Genomic DNA, 24,312 nt, shown 5'->3' on the forward strand with positions numbered 1-24,312 from the left:
TTACTTCCTGAGGAGGCTGAGGAAGTTTGGCATGAACGCCAACATCACCTCAAATTTCTACAGGTGTGCAATCGAGAGCTTGCTGACGAGCTGCATTACAGTTTGGTACGGAAGCTGCTCTGCCAGCAGCCGTAAATCACTAGAGAGGGTGGTGAAGGCAGCAGAGCACATCACTGGCATGAGGCTTCCTGCCATTCAGGACATTTATCTCCAGCGATGCCTCCGTAAAGCACACAGCATCATCAAGGACCACAGCCACCCAGCACATTAGCTCTTCTCCTTGTTACCATCTGGCAGACGTTACAGGAGTCTGTCTACTCGGACTACAAGACTTATAAACAGTTTTTACCACCAAGCCATACGACACCTCAACCACAACACTTAAACACACACAACACAGCACTCAGAAGCTACCCTGCAGCTTCACAAGTACTCTGTTTAATCTGCACTGGTCACTCCACTTTATTGTTATTGATATTTATATTTAAAAGTGCAATACTGTAATTTTCTGCTGCTCATTCCTGTGCAATATCCCATCTGCCCCCCCCCCCCCGTCATATTTCTTTTCAAGATTTTCTTATTTAATCACTAGTGTACATATATTTATATTTATAGATACATATATATTTAGTCATCTTTTATCTTTACCACATCTCTCTAATATTTTGCTCTTTACTATTTTTCTATTTACTTTTTTATTTTATTTTATTATATTTTCTTCTACTGTACCATGCTGCTGAGTGACTGCTGCTCGTCAAACACATTTCATTGCAATGTTGACCCTGTGCTAACTTGCATATGACAAATAAAACTGAACTGACACTGAACTGTTACAGTGCCATACTTGAATTCAGTGAGCTTTTCAAAAGGACCTGTTCTTTTACAAACGTCTGCCTGCAAGGGCAGTTTTTCATTGTTTTTGGTGAAAATTTATTACTGAGTAAACCAGCAGTGAGACGGCACTGCGATAAAACCACGCGGCATGGCTAAACACGTTTTAAGATTCCAGACTATTTTGTTTTGACTCATTCAAGCAAAATTACATCCTTTAGATACTGAAGATTGCTTTTGCAAATTGCAAGACAAACAGTCATCCTACTGAAAGCAGACGCATGTCAGCACTTCAGGCCACAGGATAGTGTTAATCTGTCAATATGAACAGTGCTGAACTGCATTAATGGGCAGCATAAATCATGAGAACAGACTGGACGAAAACATAATCAAAGGCAACATTTTCCTTTAATTAGCTCATTTGCTCTGTTGATCTGCACAGATGTGACCAGCCAGTGTCCCAGTTTTATCGCAGACTTTATCATATTGTTTTCCTCAGAAATGAGTGTGATAGTGTCCTCTTAGTATCCAAGTGTGTGCTGTGCGTATGTGCTTGAGAGAAAGTGAGAAGTAAATGTTAAAACCCTATCATCAAAGCTTTCCAACCTTCAAAAACAGGTCACAACACAAAAGAGACATGCCGACAAAGAGATGTCCTCTTTTTTTATTGATGGAAGGTCAGAACATGCTGTTTTGTTGATAACACCAAAGTGAAAGCTGAACAAAAAAATAAATAAACCTCAATTAGCTGCTGCAATTTTCCCAGTAATTTGCTTCAGATGTGGTATACAACCCTGTGACATAAAACTACACAGTTCTCCAAAACACTGGTCTTAACTTCGATCCATTCTTTATCTGGCTAGATTAACAGAGCACATTCAGATTAATAAACACAAACAAAACACACAAATAAATAAACTAAAAAGTACATATAATTTAGAATGATACAAGCGGCAGAGGATGAATAATCACTGCACATCATTAAATATGATTTATTTCTTCCTTCTGAGAGGCAAAGCCACAAGTCTGAACACTTAGCTATGCAACGTGTCACTGGTGAATTTAAAGGACCGGAAAGCAAAGAGGCAACACAATGAGCTCCTGATGTGATGATTCAAATCCCTCTTTAACAGTCTGATCCCACTGAAAGGCAATTACTTTGTCATGCTGTCGACTTTAGTTGTGTTCACGAAGAAGGGTGTTTCTTTATGGCACAATGTGATCTAAAAGAAGCATTAAAATGAAATATGTTTCATATCGCCCCCACATTCACAAGGTTTGACTGCTGATGATACTACATTGGGTAAAACTCCTTGGGAATAAACTTTACTGTCAATTTAAGTCACCTAACAGACAAAATGGAAGTCTTTGTGAAAGTTTATTTATGCCACTGGGTGGGCGTTTATGATTCCTTGTGAACATCATGAAGGAACTGCGTCATATTTTTGGCACAAAAACTCGCTTCAACTCAAGGATGATCTTCAGGATCAAAGCTTTTATGTTCCTCGTGACCTCACAAAAAAAACTTTAGGCCATAACTTACAAAAATGCCTAATAGGAAAAAATCCTATTAGATGTTGTCGAAATAATGACAACATCATATTCTGCAAAAAACACAAGAGAGTAATTCTAGTTATGTTGCATTTCACATGATTCGCCTTGTTTTTAAGGGTTTCCTAAAAGCCCCATCACAGGTGAGCGATTGAAGCGCCAACAAATGAGAAGGCGGAATGCCGTTGATTGACACATGACAACGATATCAGCTACAGAACTTTGGAAAAGTCTCAAGCCACCCATTGTTTCTTTTTATTTTGCTGAGAAAATCGCAAATAGGTGCAATAATTTATCGAAACATGTGCAAGCAAACATGGAAATGCAGTGTATAGAGCTTGTACAATTCTATTTGAACTGAACTCTCTTGTTTTCTTGTAATTTCCTTAAGTAGTCTTCAGGAAACGTTCTGCAGGCTTCTTGAAGGGCATTCAAAGCTCTTCTTTGGATGTTGGCTACCTTCTGTTCTCTGTGAAGATGATCCCACACTGCTTCTGTGTGTTTCATTGCGTGCTTTTCTAGCCAGGTTTGCTTTTACTGAATTAGAGGTGTGTTTGGGATCACTGAAAAATCTGATGCTTTTCCGATGCTTCCAACACCACTTGCTGAAATGCATTCCCAAACCATGACAGAGCCTCCACTGTGTTTTACAGATGGCTGCAGACACTCACTGTTGTTCCTCTCTCCTGTCCTCCTCTCTACATACTGATGCATCACTCAGGTCCTGTGTCAGGTCTTTGCTACGCTTTTCCTATTTCTTAAGGACACAACATTTAAATACTGTTCATCTGCGGTAGATAATTTTTTAGGTCTAACACTTCATGCTGAGATGTGCCAAATCTTTAGCTAATAGCACTTCAAAATTCAATTTAATGCCTTCCAACTCTGATATCTTTGGCATTTTTTATAGATTCAACTGAAAATGAGTGGGGAAAAAACAAAAAAACAACAACAAAACTGATGTTCAAGACCACGTTTTAAAAAATTACTATCAAGTTTGGCTTTTTGGAAGCAAAAGATAAAGAAATGAAGGGTGGGTCAAGACTTTTGCACAACACTGTACATTAGAGGGTTACCTAGGCAACCTGGAATGTCTGCTAGCAACCAACTGTCAGAGACAAAGCCAAGAGTGAAGCGAACAGACCGCTCCCTGTGTGGACGGGGCTTTAATCTGATGTTTGGAAAAACTTTTCTTATTTAGAGAGTTCTTAAGTGCAACCACAAATAAATTCACATTTCTGAGAGGGTCTCACATTTAAACACATCCATGTAGTTAGCAAACAGGCAATACAAAATCACAAAAATATCAGTTTTTGTACAAAATCATAGTTAAACTGGTGTTTGATGTGTCCTCAAAATAAACCAACAATGCTGTGTCTAAGGAGCTGTTAAAGCTTGCGTGAATACCCTGCAGGTATCCTTCACCCTCCAAGAAGTTTGCATGTTTTTTTTTCTTGTCTGTTCCGATGTGCATCTGGTTTACTTAAATAATGAGCCCATAATGTGTTTTGCTTTAAGATTCTTGTAAGATGGCACTACATATCTGAGAAAACTGGTCTGTTTCAGTGTAAAAGCCACACAAACCCAACAAACCCTCATCTAGTGTCATTTTCAACAAAAAAAAAACAATTCACAAAATTACCCAAAATGGACTGAGAGTAGCCAAATTAATAACAAATATATGACACAATAACACAGGTCTTGGTCTTGAAAGAACTGTTTGACATTTTAGAAGCTACACGTTTGTATTCTGTCTGAGAGATCAGTGAGAGGTGACTTCACTCTCAAATAGGAGGGTGAAAGCAGATGGCTGTTCGATAAGCACAAATCCCAGAAACATCTAGCTGGAAAGGCTAATTTAATCCTCCTACTGTCACCTCTAAAGCTCTGGAATATCTTTTTAGATGGTTTATATTAATGTATGTCTTTTGGGTTTCACCCTTAATCTAAGTTTTCAGTCTTTATTCCATTCTAAGTTAATGATCTGGTCTTTGCAGCTTCAATTTCACCACACAGACATGAGGGTGATATTGATCTTCTCACCAAAACTAACAGGAGGAAAGAGGACTCGAATATTTCTAAAAATGTCAAACGTTTTTACAACCATTGACAAAGTAAGGATTTGCTGTATGACTGTCTTATCGACTATAATGATGTTTCTATTTTTGCAAAACATCTGTAACCCTCAGGTTCGTCTTGCACAAATCAATCTTTCCAATCACTGTGACCCTCAGCACCACCTTCTCCGTTGTGATCAAACCCAGGCGTGGATGCTGCCCGCCCAGTCCAGCAGCCTCCCTCTGTACCAGGCGCGCTTGATTGGCTGAATGAAAAGCAGGAGTCGAAACTTTCGGAGCAGCCCGCAGAAAACTGCCGCCGCCACGACCACGAGCGGAGACATCATCACAAAGCCCAGGATGATGAGGGCAGAGCAGCTGTTGTCATCGAGATAATGGCAGATGGCAGAGGGTGCATCAAGGACCTGCAAGGACAAACACAGGAGGGAGAGTAGATGAGACAGAGGTGCTCCAATACATGTGATGAGCACTTTGGCTTCAGCAGGAGCTCCATCTCATCTGCGAAAAAGCAAATAGGCAGGATTTGTATTCATTAAATGTGAGGCATGTTTGGATGTGTGCTGAGGGTGCAGTAGTGGGACTGTGTGGGCAGTGGGGTGTGACAGAGTTTCTCCCTGCCTCGCTCTTTCTCTCTGCAAGATAAGAGTGTGCTCAGTGCTGTCAGTAAACCTCGGAGCTGTCAGTCACCTGCGAGGGCAAGCGAGAGGAGGGGGGAGGAGGAGGACAGCAGGTGGTCACATAGTAAAAGTCAGAAGCTTGCAAAAAGCAGAGAAACAAAGCTTACAATTCAGACACATCTGATGACCACTTTTTACTAAATGGTTTTTCAAGTTGAAAAGAAAGTAAATGTCACTGTTTTTCTTCTTAAAGCGCTTCATTTGTTCCACATTTTGTTGTGTTACAGCCTTTTTCAAAATGGATTCAATTCATTTTTCACCTCAAATTTTGACACACAAACACAAAATGAAAATGTTGTTTGAAATTCTTGGAAATTTACTACAAATAAAAAATAAAAATATAACACATACATTATTATAAATGTTCACAGCCTTTTCACAGGTAAAGTCAGTTGATTGGACATGATTTGGAAAGGAACACACCTGCCTATATAAGGTCCCATAGCTGACAGTGCGTGTCAGAGCACCAACCAAGGCATGGAGTTCAAGGAATGGTCTGTAGGCCTCTAAACAGGATTGTATCGAGGCATGGATGTGGGGAAGAGTACGGAAAAATTTCTGCAGCATTGAGGAGGCCTAAATGAGAGACGTTTGGAACTATCAAGACTCTTCCTAGATCTGGCAACTTGGGCATTATCAGTGATCGGGGCAGAAGGGCCTTAGTAAAGCTGGTGATCAAGAAGTGAACCTGATGATCACTGGCAGAGTTCCAGCATTGCTCTGTGGAGAGAGGAGAACCATTTCTGCAGCACTCCACCAATCAGGTCTATGTGGCACAGTGGCCAGACAGAAGCCCCTCTTCAGTAAAAGGCACGTGACAGCCCACCTAGAGGTTGCCAAAAGACACCTGAAGAACTCTCGGGCTATGAGAAACAACATTTTCTGGTCTGATGAAACAAAGATTAAAATCTTTGGCCTGAATGCTAAGCGTCATGTCTGGAGGCAACCAGGCACCGCTCATCACCTGAACAATACTTTCCCTACAGTGAAGCATGTGCCCACATAGCAGACAGGTCTGGCCCGGATCTGGTGTCAAGCTGGCACTGCTGGCACTGCTGGCTGACTTCTGGCATGGTAAGTGGTATGTCATCCAGATGACATACCACTTACCATGTTGCAATACTATACTGCTATTGTAGCCAATGTTTCAAATGCAGGCTTGACAGGTTTGTGAGTGTACACTTTATCCAAAACCTGGTGAGGGTTTACTCACGTTTACCACTGGGTGGCTGTAGCTCAGGCAGTAGAGCAGGTCACCTACTGATCAGAAGGTTAGTAGTTTGATCCCTGGCTCCTCCAGTCTGTATGTCAAGAGTGTGAATGTGTATCAATGTAGTTAGGATGCACTCAGTTTAGAGAAAGTGGGTGAATGTGGCATGTTGTATAGAGTAGAGTATATGGTAATCCAGGAGAGTAGAAAAGTGCTCTATAAGAATCAGTCTATTCACTGTCTGAACAGAGTTTTGTCGTGTTACTTTTGCACTATTATGCACATGTTGTCATTACATGGCTTGATTAAGGTACACATTAGGCTGACATCTGGTGCCAGAGCTGAAACTGTTCTGGGCCAGCACAGGGCCAGCAGTGTGTCTGCAACTGGCCTTGTGCTGGCCCATGTGTGGGCCACCTCTGGCAAACCAGATCTGGGCCACCAAAGGGCCGTCATTCTTTGCGGTATGTTGGCCATGTGTAAGCACATTGTGCGGGCCAGATCCGGGCCATACCAATTTTGCTATCTGGGTGGTCACAGCATCATGCTGTGGGGATGTTTTTCAGCAGCAGGAACTGGGAAGTAGTCAGGGTGGATGGGAAGATGAATACAGCAATGTACAGAAACATCCTTAATGATAACCTGCTCCAGAGAGTTCTGGACCTTGGATGGGGTGAAAATTTATCTTCCAACAGGACAATGATCCTAAGCACACAGCCAAGATAACAAACGAGTGGCTCAGCCACAGCCTGGGTTTGAAGTCAACTGAACTTCTGTCAAGAGATCTGAAAATCTCTGACACCCATCCAACCTGATGGAGCTTGAGAGGTTTTGCAAAGAAGCACAGGGCACCTCTGTGATGTGGTGGGGAGATTAACATCATGGTTATACAGCCAACAAATCTGCAGGAACTGTGTGATGCTATCATGTCGATATGGACCAAAATATCTGAGGAATGTTTCTAGCATCTTGTTGAATTGATACCTCCGAGAATTACATCAAGATCATCAACAATTATAATTACTATTTAGGCAAAAGGGGGTCCAACCCAGTACTAGCAAGCTATAATAAAGTGTCCAGTGAGTGTACATCACATACTTGTCTCACACGTGTTTACTTTATTCATGCTCAAATCTGTCAGAAAAATGCAAACGGAGACTCATGACTAAATCGCATGTTAAGACATATTAAATGTAAAGAGTCACACTCATTTTACTAGAGTTGTTTCTATTTCTTTTCTACAAGTGATTCTGATTCTAAACTTGTTTAAAAGTTGTTTTTTCTAAATGCACCCTAGCTAGTGTGTTTAATACACACCTGCAAGCACACACCCCCCTCTGCGAAGTGTAAAGTGATGCTTTCACTGAGTGCATTTCCCTCCTTGTCGTGCTGACAGTGTGTCAGTGCACAGCTGGTGCTGACACCAAATCAGACTGTCTTGTCTTCCCTCGTTTCGTGCTCTGCTGCCACAAAAGGAAGAAGTCTGACTGACATTGTCTGTAATTGTTTGGCCTGTTCTGACATTCACTCTGGCCTAACCGTGATTATATTCTCGTTCCGTGTCCCCTTGTTGCATGTTTTTAATTCGTGTGCAGTGCCCTACATGGCTGTGCACAAATCACCCCTAACTGAGACAACCAGGGTCTTCAGCCGGGCTTTGATTTTATGACCTGTCGGGTAAGCTAAGGACCAAACTGTAGCTCTCTCCTGTCTGACTTGGTACGATGTCCAGATCCACTGCTCTTTACTGATGATTTAACTGCCTTTCGTGTAGCTCACACAAAAAGAGCTGCGCCTTTCAGAAATGCTGACAAACTCCAACATTCAAACTCAAGTTACCGTGTTTGTTTTGCTGTGCAAACACAGAGAATATGTCTGAACACCTCTGAAGGGAAGGTGTGAGGTACGCCTGAAGGCTGACTGTTTGCCTTCTCCAGGTTCCAGAGCCAGCCTTAATGACAGATAATCTTCCCATTGTTTACAAATGCATGGGCTTACTTGCCTAAACTTCCAGAGAAGTTAAAGAAGACTGAGTGGCAGTGCAGATTCCTTCTCGCAAATGATTTGTGAACTTACTCTTAGACTTGTATGCAAATATTTGGGCAGCCCTGGGCAAATATCTTGTTAGTTGTTTAATGAAAAGAAGTACATACCACTCTTAGCTTAATTGCTTTATTTAATTAAAAAGAAATAGGACAAAATAATAGACTGTGGCAAGGTTTGCACACCCTTCCTCCTCAATAACCCTCCTTTGCCAAATATTACAGCCAGCTAACAGAGGCTCTGTGTGCAGGGATTTTCACCCACTCCTCTTGCAGATCACTTTAGGTTCAATCTGGATGCTCCCAGAAAATATCCCTGGAAATTTTCAATGGTGGTCAGGTCCATGGAGTGTCAGGGCCACTCTTAACACCTTAGCTGATGTTTCATGAAGTCGTGAATTGTTCCATTTTGGATCATTATCCTTTCGGAGAAGTAATTCTCTTTCCACTTAGGTTTTTCTTCCTTGATTGGCTGCAGGATGAATTTTGTGATATTTCTCTCAAAATGTCTTGTTTGTGTTGGTGCAACAAACCTCGAAGCAGAATATTTACTCGCCTGTTTGAACAAGATGTTCCAAAAGCTGCATCTCCTGTTTTTTTTCTCCATAACCTGAAAACCTCAGTTTTAACTCTGAAATGACTCAGACTTGTTTGTGTTTCTTCAGGTGCTTTACAGGTTAGTTTTTCTTCTGCTGACTCTCCTATGCTAACCCTGCGTGCGCAACAACTCTCCCCGATGGAAAGGTGCACCACGAGGCCTGTGTCAGCCCCTCATGTTTATCTTTTCGTCCATCAGACAGAAAGATTTCTTGCTTCTCAAAATGTTGGCATGACTTCTGTGCCTGCCTTCAAAGAAGTTTCTATGCTGCTTTGTAGTAGTCATTTCCAGCTCCTCTGTCAGTTTTACTTCAGAAGCACTGTCAGATGTTACTGCAGGGTTTGAAGAGTCAGAGTCTCTGATAACTCCTAGTAATTTTTGACCTGCTTTGCAAATACCAGGAAGTAAATTAAAGCCCTGAGCACTAATGAAGCGCTAAGCCTTTACAAGTAAATGTGTGCCTGAAACGTTTGTTTTGCAGGGTCTGTTTTGATCTTCTTTTCACTTCATAAATATAAACAAAATATGTATTTTTAACCAAATACATTTGTACATTTAGATAAGTACTAGCCTCTTATGCCTGCATTATAAACGTGGAGGCACCAGACATACACTATATTGCCAAAAGTATTCACTCATCCATCCAAATCATTAAATTTAGGTGTTACAATCACTTTCATGGTCACATGTGTGTAAAATCAAGCACCTAGGCATGCAGACTGCTTCTACAAACATTTGTGAAAGAATGGGTCGTTCTCGGGAGCTCAGTGAATTCCAGCGTGGTGCCATGATAAGACGCCGCCTGTGCAACAAGTCCAGCTGTAACGTTTCCTCACTTCTAAATATTCCATAGTCAGCTGTTACTGTTGCTGCAACAAAGTGGAAGCAATTGGGAATGACGGCAAATCAGCCATGAAGTGGTAGGTCGTGTAAAATCACAGAGCATGGTCAGCGGATGCTGAGGTGCATAGTGTGCCGAAACCTACAAACTTCATGTGGCCTTCAGATCAGCTCAAGAAGAGTGTGTAGAGAACTTCATTAAATGGGTTTCCATGGCCGGGCAGCTGCATCCAAGCCTCGTCGTCAGACACAGTGGTTTAAAGCACACCGCCTCTGGACTCTAGAATAGTGGAGACGTGTCCTCTGGAGTGACAAATCACGTTTCTCCATCTGTCAGTCTGAGTTTGTTGGTTCCATGGGGAACAGTACTTGTCTGACTGCATTGTGCCAAGTGTAAAGCTTGGTGGAGGAGGGATTATAGTGTGGGGTTGTTTTTTAGGAGTTGGGGTCGACCCCTTAGTTCCAGCGACAGGAACTCTTAAAGCTTCAGCAATCCAAGACATTTTGTACAATTTCATATCCAGTTCCTGTTCCAACAAAACTGAGCACCAGTGCAGAAAGACATGGATGAGCGAGTTTAGTGTGGAAGAACTTGACTGGCCTGCACAGAGTCCTGACCTCAGCCTGACAGAACACCTCTGCGAGCCAGGCCTTCTCGTCCAACAACTGTGTCCGACATCACAAATGTACTTCTGGAAGAAAAATCAAAAATTCCCATAAACACTCCTAAACCTGTGGAAGGCATACCGGGAAGAGTTTGATGCTATTAGAGTTGCAAAGGCCCGACATCAAATTAAACCTTATGGATTAAGAATTGGATGTCATTCAAGTTCATACGCGTGTGAAGGCAGATGAGGGAATACTTTTGGCGATATAATGTAAGTAACAAACGCAACACTAATGTTGTCACTTAATAAACAGCAGCTTATCAATTCAGCTAATAGAAATGGAGCAACGTCACCATTTATCTGGAGCCATGACTTAATAAATCCACTGTAGGTTAATTATCAGGTGTCTGTTTTGACTCAAAGGTCTCTCAAGGCAAATACCTCTTTAGTTGCTAAATTCTACCTGCTACAGAAAATATTGTAATTGCATCTCTGCACGTAAGCATGCTTCTCCCAAATTATAAACATGTTAAAATAAAGGCTCTCCTTATTGTCTGTCATATATGTACCATTAGTGCTGTGGACACTCATATTAAACATGGCCAATAAATTGATCCCCGTGAGACAGAAGCTTGGGGTTTTTTCTACTCTTGGCTCTCTGTGATGTCATCTAAGGCTACCAGCTCTGTGCAAACCTTTTGTTCATGAGGTAAACCGGTCAGAAGAAAGTCAGCTTAGAGGATGGAGAAATGGAGCTAGAACAGCTTGTTTTAGACAGAGGATAGACTGAGGGACTGCCTTAATGTCCTGTACCAGATAAACAAGGATTATGCAAGGTCTGATAGAGCCCGAGAATAGAAACATGGAGCTGGAAATGAGCATAACAAGTCCCCTTGAAAATGAATGAACTCTTCCAAACATACAGTTACAGAAGGCAGACTGTTTACTGTGCCTGCGTCTGTGTCCAGTAAATCAGGACAGTGTACAAGTTATACAGAAGCAGTTGTTCCAGTTTGTTTAGTGTGTGTGTGTGCGTGTGTGTGTGTGTGTGTGTGCGTGTGCGTGTGTGTGTGTGTGTGTGTGTTTGCATTGTGACAGATGGTTCCCTCAGTCTACTTGGCAAGATAGAGATAGAGAGGAAACTCTTACAATATAAAAGGACTGTTGGGGAACATAATCTGTGTTGAAGGGGTGTAAAAATAAAAAATTCAGTGCATAACTTGGCTATCTAAATTTCCATTATCTTGCGTTGTTAAAGTGCTGCCCGACGGGGCCCATTGTGATTCCCAACACCACTAAACAGCATCCTGTGTCCAACGTTATAGTTTTAACCCTTTGGCCCTGTGTCTCTATCAACCTTTGCTAAGTATTCTCTGAAATTTAATCCGCAGGCATGACTAACTCAGATAAGACTTTGCAATCTAACATGTGGTGATAAATGGCACTCTCTGCTACAGACTTTTACAGCTTACCCTGGAGTGGCAGAGGAAACCAGCATACAGCAGCAGCCCTGCAGGCAGGAGCACCACAGAGAAGACCACAGCCAGGAGCAGAGCACTGGCTAAGACCACGCACAGGTTCCAGAGGATGAGAGCCGCCCCGCAGGCCACGCAGCCACACCTACCCCTACGGCTGCCCCACGCGCTGCCCCCGCTGTGAGCCACAGGCGGGGGAGCATCTTCACGCCCTCTCCGATCCAGAACTCTTCTTCTTTCTCCTCCTCGGCAGAACCGCCGTCGTCCAGGTCCACGTCCATACCGCACATCCTGTGAGACAGCGTCTGATCGAGTTAATGTTTTACTTTACGAGCTACAGAATGACGCTGTGCTGCAGGAGTCTTTTTTAAAAAACAATCTTGCACATCATTACTGTGGCTATTTAAACTGAGCCTATTTTAAATTCATGGACAATATCTGCATGTTTAACCAGTCCATTTCTTTTTATTTATCACCACTATCATGTTGACTCAAACAACCATACGTAGCTAAAGTATCCTCTCCAGCCCGGATGCTGTAATTATATATGCATGCCTGCTGAATTTTGAAACTTAAATGAAATAATTGAGGTGCAAACAGAGCTCTGTCCCTGAATTGCCTTCTTTTCCTTTTCCATTCAACCCATCAGACCATAGAAATGGGGAACTTAAAGCCTATATTGACTTCACCTACACTCACATACTGTATCCACACTTTTTCAGTATCTTCCCGTCACTCGTCTGGTCGATCTTTTCGATCACGTCTTTGTCACTAAAGCCAGAAAGAAATACATTTCGTTTTTTACTTGAATGACTGAATCCTTAAAGCTTAAACGACCTGCTGCTGAGCTAGAGACACAAACCACATATGGACATCCATAGGTGGCAAATTAAAGGGGAAAAAAAAGACCCTTAAACATAAGAGAGTCTGTTTTGCTGTGGATGCAAACTGTTTTTGTCCACTTGTATCCCTCTGTAAGAACATTTAAATGATTACACACTTTAATCCTGATGGGAGTGGTCTCCTGCAGAAGGAAAATGTCCCTCATGCACAGGGCAGCAGGGCTCACTGACTGGTTTGATGAGTAGGAAAATGATTTGACCCATGTGACCTTACAGTCACCAGATCTCAATATAAATGAACCGATATGGGGGACTCTGGACAGATTTGTAAGGCAGTGCTCTCCACCATATTAACCAAAACACCAACAGAGGTGTTTTGGATAATGTGGTGTCCATGCTTCCTCTACGAATCAATGCTAAAGTGCACCGCAGCAGTTCTCATGACCCAACACCTTACCAAGACTTTCAGTTTTCCTTTAATTTGTCAGCCATTCGTATGTTCTGCTCCCTTTAGGTCAGTTTTATTGACTCCACTGAAATCATATTTATTTTTTATTTTTTATTTTAGCTTCACACTGGTTTTTCTTCTAATCACACGCACTAAACAAACAGAATTATTTTTTTCTTACCTTGATGTAGCTGTAAACCGCAGTAATCCCTGTGTGTTTGAGAAAATTCTCTCCCAGCAATCGACTCTGGACTTTTAGTTTCCGAGCAAATATAACGGCAGGTGCTATTTCAAGAGCAGAGCAGCGGCAGAGGAGCACCTGTGAGTCGGACCCTGCGTTGCTCAAGTGATGCTGCTGCGCTCTCAGGATCCTCTGTGCGCCCGCGGAAGCGAGCGACTCCGGAGCGCGCTCTCCAATGTTAAAGTGCGCGCTCACGCGGTTGCTTGACAGCTTTGACTATTTTTTCTAAGTGTTTGTATGGTGGTGGGGGGGCAGTGTCTCACAAGACCTCTTTATCAAAGACAAAGTAAAGTGAACAGGGAGGGCCACAGAGGAGGAGGATGGTGTCATGGTTACACGTCACCGCTGTTGCTACATTTTCTCTACAAAGTTTCACCTAAAAACGTCATATTTAAACATTACTTGTTGATACTTAGTTGCCAGTTTGTGGAAAATCTTTCTCTTTTCATCTGCTTTGTGATTTACATTCGTCTCAGTGATGCACTGTTGATGCAGAAAATTTGATCCAAAACATTTAGTGATGTTTGATGTTTATAAGCTTTACTTACCAAAGGCTGAGCAATCATTTCTTTACATCTAGAAATACTCCTAACAGGCAAAGCGCAGATACTGGACAGTTTGAGTTTACCTTAAGATCAGAGGTGGGAAGTAACGGAGTACTACTTTGTTACTATATTCAAGTAGAATTTTTAGATATATGTACTTTACTTGAGTTTTTATTTTTCGGACAACTTTTTATTCTTACTTCTGTTTAAGTACTTTTGCCACCTCTGCTTAAAATACAAGAAAACTGGGCACACACAGGATGGAAACTATGAAATGATTGCATATCTCACATTCAAAGCTGTTACTTAAGCCATTAGTTACAAATTAGAAAACCTCTATAAATGGCGAACACATACACTGACGGGACACTTTATGAGGTACAATGTATTTAACAGCCTATTAACACAAATATCCAATCAGTCAATCACAATGCAACAACTCAGGGCATTTGGGCATGTAGACGTGGTTAAGACAACCTGCTGACGTCCAAACTGACCATCAGAATGACAAAAAAACAAAGATGAGATTTTCACCCACAGAAAATCTCATGCTGATGCCAGAGGTTGGAAGAGAATGATGAGACTGCAACGGTAACTCAAATAACAGCTTATTACAACCAAGGTGAGCACAAGAGCAACTTTGAATGCACAACATGTCAAACCTTCAAGCCGACTGAGAAGACTGAGGTTACAATTCACACAGGCTCACCAAATTCTGTGATCATATGATGAGCCTCAATTTCTGCTGCAACACTCGGATTGTAGGGTCAGGATTTAGAGTTAACAGCATGAAAGCATGGATCCCTCCTGGCTTTTATCATTGTTCAGTCTGGTGGGGGTGTAATGGTGTACGTGGGTATTTTTTGGCACACTTTGGGTCCCTTAGTACTAACACAGCCTACCTAAGTTTTGTTGCTGATAACCACAGTGTACCCATCTTCCGGTCACTGCTTCCAGCAGGATAATGCACCATGTCACAAAACTCAAATCATCTCAAACTGGTTTCGTCAACATGTTACTGAGTTCCCTGTACTCATGAATCTGTGCCATGAGGAACTAAAGCAGCTCTGAAGACAAAAGAGAGGTCAGCACGACACTAGCAAGCTATACCTAATAAATTGTCTGAGTGTTTACACAAATATATGTGTTTACTATATTTGTAAGCTTAAAACAGCATAATAAAAACACATATTTAGACCACAGATACATCGGTTTTCATGCTCACAGACCACTTTTTTTTCTCTGTGATGTAGAAATGTGCTCCAGGGTGTGGTCAGTGTCAGAAGTCAGAGTTGTTTCTTTCAAACAAATCATCTACATCTTTAAATAAAGTCTTTTTGTTGTTTATGTTCTTCATTATTACATTTGTAAATGATAGCTAATATCTAATAAAGAGAGTGGACAGTGGTAGCACAATGTATTTTTATCAGTTTTTAAACAGTTGTACTACATCATTGGCTACTCACAGCACAGACCTGTTTATCTTGGTGTCTGTCCAATCAAGTGACCTTTGCTGTAGTTTATAGAAGTGAATGTAAGCCAGTCTTGTCAGATAATCAGATAAAATCTCAGGAAAATCAGATTAGGGTGAGCCTAAATTCATAGAACTGAAAACAACCCAGAAGACACGCCTATACATCCTCCACAGGCAAAAAAAAAAAAAGAAGCTCCAGTCATCCAGTGCAACTAAACTAGATCAGAAAATGCATACAATAAAACAATAGTTAAGAGCTTATTACATAAGAGAGGTGTTAGCCTTTGCTTTGTGTACGAGCTTGAAAACAGAACACATTTAAAGCTGAATGGGGGGAAAGAAGGCTGTGATACGTCCACAAATATCCCTGCGAGTTTCTCCCTCTGCAGTCCTCAGAACATTGTCAGCTGTGTGGCTGCAGATAAGAGGATGATCGATTTGTTTTCCAGCACAGACAGACAGTCAACCTTTCGCTGCTCAAATTTAATTACACCGAACAAGAGAAAAAGATAGGAGGATATGAAACTGAGCTGAGAAAAGACATTGCCTGGACATAAAAATGGAGATGAAAGATTGATTGATGAAGCAGTGGAGAGACGCTGCAGATGGTGTGGAGGAAGATTTTGTAAGAAAGTAAAATGCACGGTAAATGTTGCCGCTCTGGATTCTACCTGTGACATCTGCTGACATCTGCTGGAGCACCTGTGAACTTTCTGAACAAAGCGTAGAAGAGACCTGCTTGTTTCCAGTGTACATATTAAACAACATCAGCATTTTCTTCAAACTAACTGCACCACCTCACTGTATTTCAGCAAGTTACTCACAGACAGAATTTGTGTCAGATAATCCCAGAATGGGGATTGTGGTTTTTGTAGCCCATTCCTTACTTTGCAGTCACAGAGAAAAGGATCATTTCACTGATAGCAGTGGTGAAATAGATAGTCAAAGCCTTTATTTAAGAAGCAGTGCAAGCACACTGTGTACTCTATTACATGTAAAATTCTTGTATGAAATGTTACTGAAGAAGTGCAAAATGGTGCTCAGTGGTTAGTGCAGTGCTCTGACAGGAAAAAGGTCCTGGGCTTGAATCTGTGTGGAGTTTGTTCTTTCTTCTGTCATAATAAAATTAGGATATTTAATTAATGCTGCCTACTAATCTACACATATATACACATAGGACTAGTAATATATAGATAAATGTGTATATATTTGTACAGCATATATCTTTAATGGCTTAAAAAATACAAGTTGAGCACACGCTTGTGCCCCAGAGCATGATGCTACCACCACCGTGCTTGACAGGTGGTACAGTGTTATTACGTTTGAATGCCTCACCTTTATTCCTCCCATCATATCTATCTGTATAAATAGCTCAATCTTTCTCTTGTCTGACCATAAAAAGACCTTCCCAACTTTTGTAAAGCTACAATTCTAATTCTTAGATCTTCAGAATTACACAAAACCAATGAGTTTAAATGAAGTCTGCCAATTCTTGTTAATGGCTACAAAAAGTATCCCAACTAAAACCCAAATATTAGTGGGGATGCATGTATACTTTTTACCCTGTGTGGATTATAGAAAATGAAAACTTCTGCCCCCAGTTCTTGTTTTTGTTTTTTTTAAGTCATGAAAGATGTGTACAATCATTCCACCCTGGGAAAAGAGCAGTTCAAAGAAAGCCCAGAATTACCATGACATTAACACCCATGATGAGTGTATATAAACTTCTGAGCACAACTTTATTTAATAACTAATCTGAAGTTTTTGATCTGTTCTGAATACAAAATCTTATTTTTTTTTTTTTAAAAAGTAAAATTCTGAGATAAATGTAGTGGATCAGAATTATGAAATGGTATCGAATAAAGAACCCTCAAAAATGATCTTTCATTGCCAAATAACTTCAATGAAAATTCCATAAATGTAAAACTGACATCAGAATTGTTTCAAAGATGACTGGAAAAACGTGACCGCATCCCTTAAATGCAGCACCTTAAATAAAGTAGATAATTGAGTAAATGTGTAGGGTAAAAGTTCCTCTGTGGCACTGAGATCAGATTTAGGCCAACAAGCAGCAGGGTCTCATCCTGCAGCTCTTCTTCGCTCCAGTAAGTGGCACCAGCATCCATTAAAAGTCTGACCATGGCTACATTTTTGTTGGTCACAATAAAACAAGACCATGTGGCCATTGCCAAGAGTCACACAACAACCACATAATAGAGTCACAGCTTCATCTTTGTACTCCCTGACAGGAAGCCGAAAGTGGGTCTTTGAGCCAACACAAACAAAGCGCTTTCAGTTTTATTTCTTGTGACATTGAAAAAATAAAAAACGAAGGTGACAGAGCAGCAGGAAAGCTTTCAGATAAACACGACACAAGAACTACAGAGAGTTCTCTCAACTGACTTTAATGCATTCGAAGCAGATTAAAAGACTGCAGCTTATTAACAGACTATAGTCATGTTTGGATGCACAAACACACACATGAATGTGCTTATCAACAAACAAAAGAGTGCACAGGCTTTTGCGTTTGGACGAGTTCATACACACCGTCTGATAACATGACTCTGTGAGTGTGTGTGTGTGTGTGTGTGTGTGTGTGTGTGTGTGTGTGTGCCTTTAGAGAAACGCTTTAACACAAAGTGAAGTCATATCTTCAAAGTGCCTTTAAAATACTACAGATTGGTACAGAGGATGCAGTGTCGGGGGAGAGTGGGGAGGGCGGCAAAGTCCCCTGGAGTGAGCGACAAGATAACAGACCTACCCCCCGTCTGATGTGTGCGGTAGTGAGTGATGGTCTGTGTGTAGCTGAGCATGCTTGTAGGAGTGCGTGTCTGTGTGGGGCAGGGGGTCAGACTGAACCCCGCTGTCTGATAAAGACGGGACAGGATCCAGGCTGTTGTCTGCTGGATACAGCTGCATCACCGCCCCCTCCTGGGCACCTTCCTTACTGCACGACTGGCAGCTGCAGCGGAAGATCCTCTCCACCAGCTTATCCACCCGGGGAGAGTCTTCGCTGCCCGGACAATCCAGCGTCACCTGTGCCAACACAAAGTTGCACACATGCACGTGTAAAGAGTGAGTTGAGAATTGAAAGTAACTCAGCAGAAAGATGAAATATTTATTGTTTCCTTGCACTGATTTGCATAGTATTTAAGTTAAGCTGTTATTTTGAATAATCTCAAGGTATTGATATATTTTATGTTTAAATAAGAGTATTTTCTTATAGTTTTTCCTCCATCACCTCCTATTTAATGTGCTTATTATAAGATGGACTCCTGTGAATATGTTAATGTGTCTTTGGTCCCACTAACCAGACTCTTGGTTCATAGTTTTGTTTTTGTTTTGCTGGATCTGTGTTTTCATACAAAGTTTATGACACTCGGTGGAATCAAGAAATACCGGGAAAAGCCGGAAAATCAAATAAACAGAAAAATACACAACCCCCCTCTGTAAACCCAAGAGTTACACAAGCTCAGCCAGCTCTCCAGACCTCACGCAACTTCCCCCTCACTGTTTCCATTATCCAATGAAAATGATCATTCAGCAATTTTATCAAGAGCCAAAGCAGCGGGGAGCAGTATCCACTTTCATGAGAGCTGACTTTGTTTTGCCTCAAACTGAATTCTGTTTAAAGTCCTGAAACAACAATCACAACCACAGGCGCAGACGTCCTTTTTCAGATAATTATCAGTAAGGTGTGAGAGTGAAGGCACTTTTTTCCCCCGTCTTGTGTTGTGAAACAAAAAACGTGCAGAAATTAATTAAACTATCTGGTAACGGCTGTCTGCTCCAAGGTACAACATGTTTCCACTGAAACATGAGGTGACCTCACCTGCGGTCCCATCCACCGAGCCTACCTGGCAGCCTTCCAAACTACATACATCTCACCACAGAGCCTTTGTTTTTCTAAGAGTGGATTCCTTCTGGTTACGAGGGACAAAGAACCTTAAAATAATCTAAAACACAGGCTAAAGGTTCACGTCAGACAAAAGACACTGTGACCTGTTCTGATCTGCCTCTCGAGATCTTCTGCTTTTTTGCTTTGCTGGTGAGGACAGCGTGCTTTCCACCCTTTATGTCGGAAACTTTGCGGTTTGTTTGCGACTCTGACAAGTCACTGTTGGTGTGGGGTTGCTAACTGACTAATGTCCAATAGCTCTTACCACTTCCCACTGTGTCTGGGCAGGCATGCAGGAGTCACAGTGCACCAGAGACTCGGTTGACTGTGGAAATGTGTTGGGGACGCTGTAACTGAAACACTGACCCAGACAAGCTCTGCAAGAAAGAGGAGAGGGTTTATTATTTTTCATTCAACTACACAGAAGCAGCGTTTATGTCGAGTAAGAGGAAGAAGTAATAATAATTTTTAAAAAAGAGCCTGAAATGTGAACTGATTTACCAAGTCTGAGGATGCCTGGTAGCCTCGAGGCAAATCACAGAGACGTGTTATGCGTAAATGTGAATTACCAGCCAAGTTGTGATTTCAAATGATTTCAAAGCCAGGATAAAGTTGATGGAAAAACGTGTTTTTCTACAATACTGTTCAAACAAATACAGGAAGCAGTGTGTGAAAGAGACAGAATACATATCAAGTTTTCCTGAGAGAGCTTTATAGGAATAACAATGTATCTTCGACCAACTTTCTCAGTCATTCAGCGTGAAGCTATAAAGAACAGTTAGCTGTCGCCTGGCCTCAAAAAATCTTTTGTACACAAAAGTACTTTAAATAGTTCACAAAAAACCCACTGTGTACTCCTGTTTGTCTGATTATTGTTTTAGATAGCTTACAGCTGCTTCAGGAACTTTTTTTGGGCTTTTTAAAAATATATATATATGTACAAGACCTTGTTTAATATAGACCGCTTCACAAATTTAATAACTTCACCTGGAATTTGTGAAAAACATCTTTCTTTTTTTAAACCTGCCCTATCCAGCTGTTTTAGATAACACATTTATGGTCTGGATCCTTTGTTGTGCCAAACACATTTGCTTTGCCTCGAGGGATGCTGTTTTTTTTTTGTTGTTGTTGTTTTGGGGGGGTTTATGCTTGTTTTATTATTCACATTGTTATTTTTTCTATGGTTATATAAACCCCTGCCGGCGCTGACAGGGGGTGAGGGCGAGGTTAGCAACAGAGTTTACAGATTACAAGTAAATAACTGTAGTTTGACATGTTAATCTTAATTTTAAAAAGTTTATGTATAACAACTATAATTATATTTCAACTATTATTATAATATATTATATTTCAATTATATAGTAACGAGCCTCTGCATGCTGGTGAATAAACATTACAGAAACATAAAAAATCGCTTTTGAGTAATTAACAATACTGTTAATTTTGGGCAGCTGTGGCATAAACATTACACTGTGTGGTGGTCAGTTAAATCTGTTATTTATGTTTTAGGTAAGAACCAAAGGACCTGTTATTGCAATTTTTTTTGTTTCTTTCTTTAGTTAGTTTTTATTTCCAGGGCTGGTACTATTTATCAATGAGGCAGCATTATAGTCTGAGATTAGCCATTTGCGCATTTATCGATATTTGTGTTTAGAAAAATACCGAATGTCGGCATTGCATAGTTTGTCCACCAGAGGGCACTCTGCAACTTCCCTGTTGGCAACATGTTTGAAATGCCACAAACAACAATCAGCTGATCAGAGCAGAATCGGGAAGAGCATATATGAGTAAATAAATAACTACACATGACAAATGTTTGGCATATATGTGTGTCTGGAAGGAAAAAAATATCGGCTGATATTCTGGATATCAGTATCGGTCAGGCTCTATTTATTTCTACTATGTTTAAAGTCTTTGCTTGTTTAGTTTCAGTTAGTTTCCAGACTGTGTTTGATTGTTTAGTTTAGTTTGGTTTTTATTAAACGAGCTACTTTCAGAGGTGGGTTTCGTATTTTTAAATTTGAAACCATGGATGCTGTTTGTCAAGGGCAACATTTACATTTCAGCACACAAACACAACTCTTTGTGAAGATGACTCAGAGTGTACACACGTCCTGAGTTATCTCTGGTTCCATTTTATTTAGTTTTGTAAGTACACAAAATAACTGTAGTAAGAGGTAGTTTCGGCTGCTCCCTTATTTCCCAGGGGTCACCGCAGCGGATTGATCCACGCTGATGTGTGTGACGTCATTTATCTGGGCGCCAGCTTTTAACCCCATGACGCTGGGTCTGTCCTCCCGACCTCAGATCAGGGATCTTTTGCATAGATAAACGTGTTTCTACTACATAATATCACGTTAGCTGTTTTGCTTTTTGTAGTTTTCTTTTTTTTATTTCAATTACCTAAAACGTTTTGTACACGTAATTATAATTCTAGTTCCGTTGACATCAATAAAAAAAAACATATGAACAACTCCAGGCTTATGCATGACTACCTGCAGTTTTCCAAAGAACATCTTGTCATTAGCTTCCTCTCTGAATGCAGCCGTCTAGTCATGCACACAGATTTAATGATTATGGACTGAGACAAACTTTTTATTTGACTTTTAGCAGACGCGCACGCTGCTGGAGCTCGTTTGAGCACCACGGTCTTTTTAAAGAACCTTTTTGGCTAAGAACAAAGACATATTTAGTGATTGCCGATTAAATAATGTGCCCTACAAACTGAATGAGGCATGACTCTTGATAGCGTAACCTAATGATATCAAGGCATTTGTCCTTTATTTGTTTTCAGCTGTACAGAGATAATCGGACAGAGAGACAGAGAGGGCCTTCATCCTGACCTGTTTTGAATAGAGCGAGGCTGACATCCCGTGTGCCCGACTATCTGTGTGATGTTCTTGGCTTCGCACCAGGCGCTCTTGTCAGGGAACAGCGCCAGGCGGTTGATGTGTGCAGGCGGTGCCGCTGAATACAGTGCAAACAGTGCGCAGCAAATCTGAATCCTCTCCCACATGACTGCACCTAAAGGAGCAGAAAACCACAACACGCCGCCGCTCTGTTAACTCTGTGAAAGGCAAAGTCTCGTCACGCCATCTGTTGCCTGCAGGTCACAGCGCCGGTTTTCAGTCGGTGTGAAATCTGAACTTTGCATGTCCCTGCTCATGTGGATTGACAACTTCCTGGTGCCTATAGCATCTTGAAACCCACACGTCCTTGTGCATCAATCAGATTGTTTCTTCTTACCGGGTTTGGCGCATTTGATTGGATAAAAGAGGAAACTTGTTGAACGTGTGCAGTGAGGACGTTAAAACGGGTTTATAGTGTCAGAGAATAGAGGGGATACAATGGGAGTGGGAGGCAAAGCTCTCCTCTGTTTCGCTCTCTTCTTTAAAAATGCCTCAACCATTCACGTCATTTACAAGCTACAAAATCGTTTTCTCCTGGTGCTTATTAAAAGTGTCTGGATGTGGTCACCCACATCCACTGTTTTACACGCTTTTTAGCACTTCAATATGTCTGCGACTCTAAAGGATCAATCTTGGAGACAGAGAGCCTACAAGAGGCTGCTGTGGTGGGCTGTGAGACCGACGAAATGTTTTTAATAAAATATATATGTGTTTATATTTTCCTGCTTTGACGGACTTTAAGACTCCAGACTCTGGGTTTTAGTTAAAAAAAGAAGAGAGCGGGGTTTCAGCCGAAAGTTTGGAAAGCGTTACAATAATATATACAATTATAAGGGAAGACGTGTGATACAGCTAAAATCTGTTTTCCCAAATAGTTGAGACCATTAAATCTGAATTTTAATTAACTTAGCCTTCATCCGTTACATTTACATTTAGCCCCCCAAAATTGTAAACATCCTTTAAAAATAAACCAAAACATACAACAGCCTCTGTAATCTGTACAGTTATGTAAATGGGGTTTTTTTTCTTGGTTATTTTTTACTCCCATAGTTAATTCAGCTCATTTCAGAAGGTGAGACGACCTGAAAGCTTCACTTGGATGTATAGCGGTTATATCATGGGGTTACTTTCTAAAGTAATCAAGTACGTTCTCTTCAACAGCACCGGGAGGTCAGTTGAGGCACTTACCACTGCTCACGAAAGCCGGGGAATTGAGCGCTTCGCCACGGTCCCGCTGAGCCGAGCCCCCCTCACCGAAACCCGGGTTGTCGGATATCACCGTGGGCTGATAACTAAACAGTATGATCACGTGGCGAAAATCCGAGCACAGGTTGTCATAAAACTGTCACATCATCCGGTAAGACAAGCAACCGTCCGATCAACCGAGAGGAAGAAGAAGAAGTTGGATGGATGGGGAGCTGGGGCAGGGTATGAGCGCTATCTCATCTCCGAGTCCATCAGCTCAGTCAGACCGTCCCTCCCCTTTGTTCTCCTCCCGTCCCGGGTTGAATTCCCGTGTAACTGCGCCGAAAAACACTCTCCAACTTGTTGTCTTTTGTTGTAAAACTCTCAGGCTGGGTTTAGGCGCGGCTGAGCCCTCAGACAGGGGTCCTGCTGTGCCGTTTCTGGACGAGAGAAAGCAGGGAGGGAGGGGAAGTGCTGGAACGCTTTCAAATGTTTCCCTAAGCAGGAGTGATCGTGTTAACTAGACACACATGCAATTATGGGAATATTACACATACAGGGCATATTTCAAGTCACGCACACACATCTGGCATTGCTTTGATAACATATGTTTGGAAAATTGAAACATTAATAACACAATGTCTGATGAAATATAACTGGTAAACAGATGTGAAGCCCCTGCTGTGTTCGCCTTTATTCCCTCTAAACCACTAAAAACAACTTCGGGATGATGAAATGACAATAGCTGGTTACTAACCAGAAGCTCAGAGGGTTTGATTTATTTCGGGCTCCTAAGTATGTTTGGAGTGAAACCACTGACAGACTCATGAGCAGTTGCTGAAATGCATTATGTTCCCCGG

General features: G+C 41.4%; 2 protein-coding genes across 2 annotated transcripts; both read right to left on the reverse strand.

Annotated features, from left to right (window-relative positions):
* Nucleotides 1-1,247: 1,247 nt before the first annotated feature.
* tmem88bl (transmembrane protein 88b-like) lies at nt 1,248-14,007 on the reverse strand. The gene is made up of 4 exons (XM_005469588.4): nt 13,990-14,007; nt 13,382-13,657; nt 11,908-12,201; nt 1,248-4,864 (listed from the first exon to the last, which is right to left on the reverse strand). Exons 1-4 carry the CDS (start codon nt 14,005-14,007, stop codon nt 4,637-4,639), a joined length of 816 nt encoding a protein of 271 aa, XP_005469645.2. The 3' UTR covers nt 1,248-4,636.
* A 3,842-nt stretch (nt 14,008-17,849) lies between these two features.
* On the reverse strand, nt 17,850-23,909 carry nbl1 (NBL1, DAN family BMP antagonist). Its single transcript, XM_003441431.5, has 4 exons — nt 23,456-23,909; nt 22,202-22,382; nt 19,624-19,735; nt 17,850-18,496 (listed from the first exon to the last, which is right to left on the reverse strand). The coding sequence occupies exons 2-4, from the start codon at nt 22,372-22,374 to the stop codon at nt 18,218-18,220; spliced, it is 564 nt and encodes a 187-aa protein (XP_003441479.1). The 5' UTR covers nt 22,375-22,382; nt 23,456-23,909; the 3' UTR covers nt 17,850-18,217.
* Nucleotides 23,910-24,312: the final 403 nt, after the last annotated feature.

Source organism: Oreochromis niloticus, linkage group LG5 (genome assembly GCF_001858045.2).
Source record: "Oreochromis niloticus isolate F11D_XX linkage group LG5, O_niloticus_UMD_NMBU, whole genome shotgun sequence".
NCBI classification, from domain to species: Eukaryota; Metazoa; Chordata; class Actinopteri; order Cichliformes; family Cichlidae; genus Oreochromis; species Oreochromis niloticus.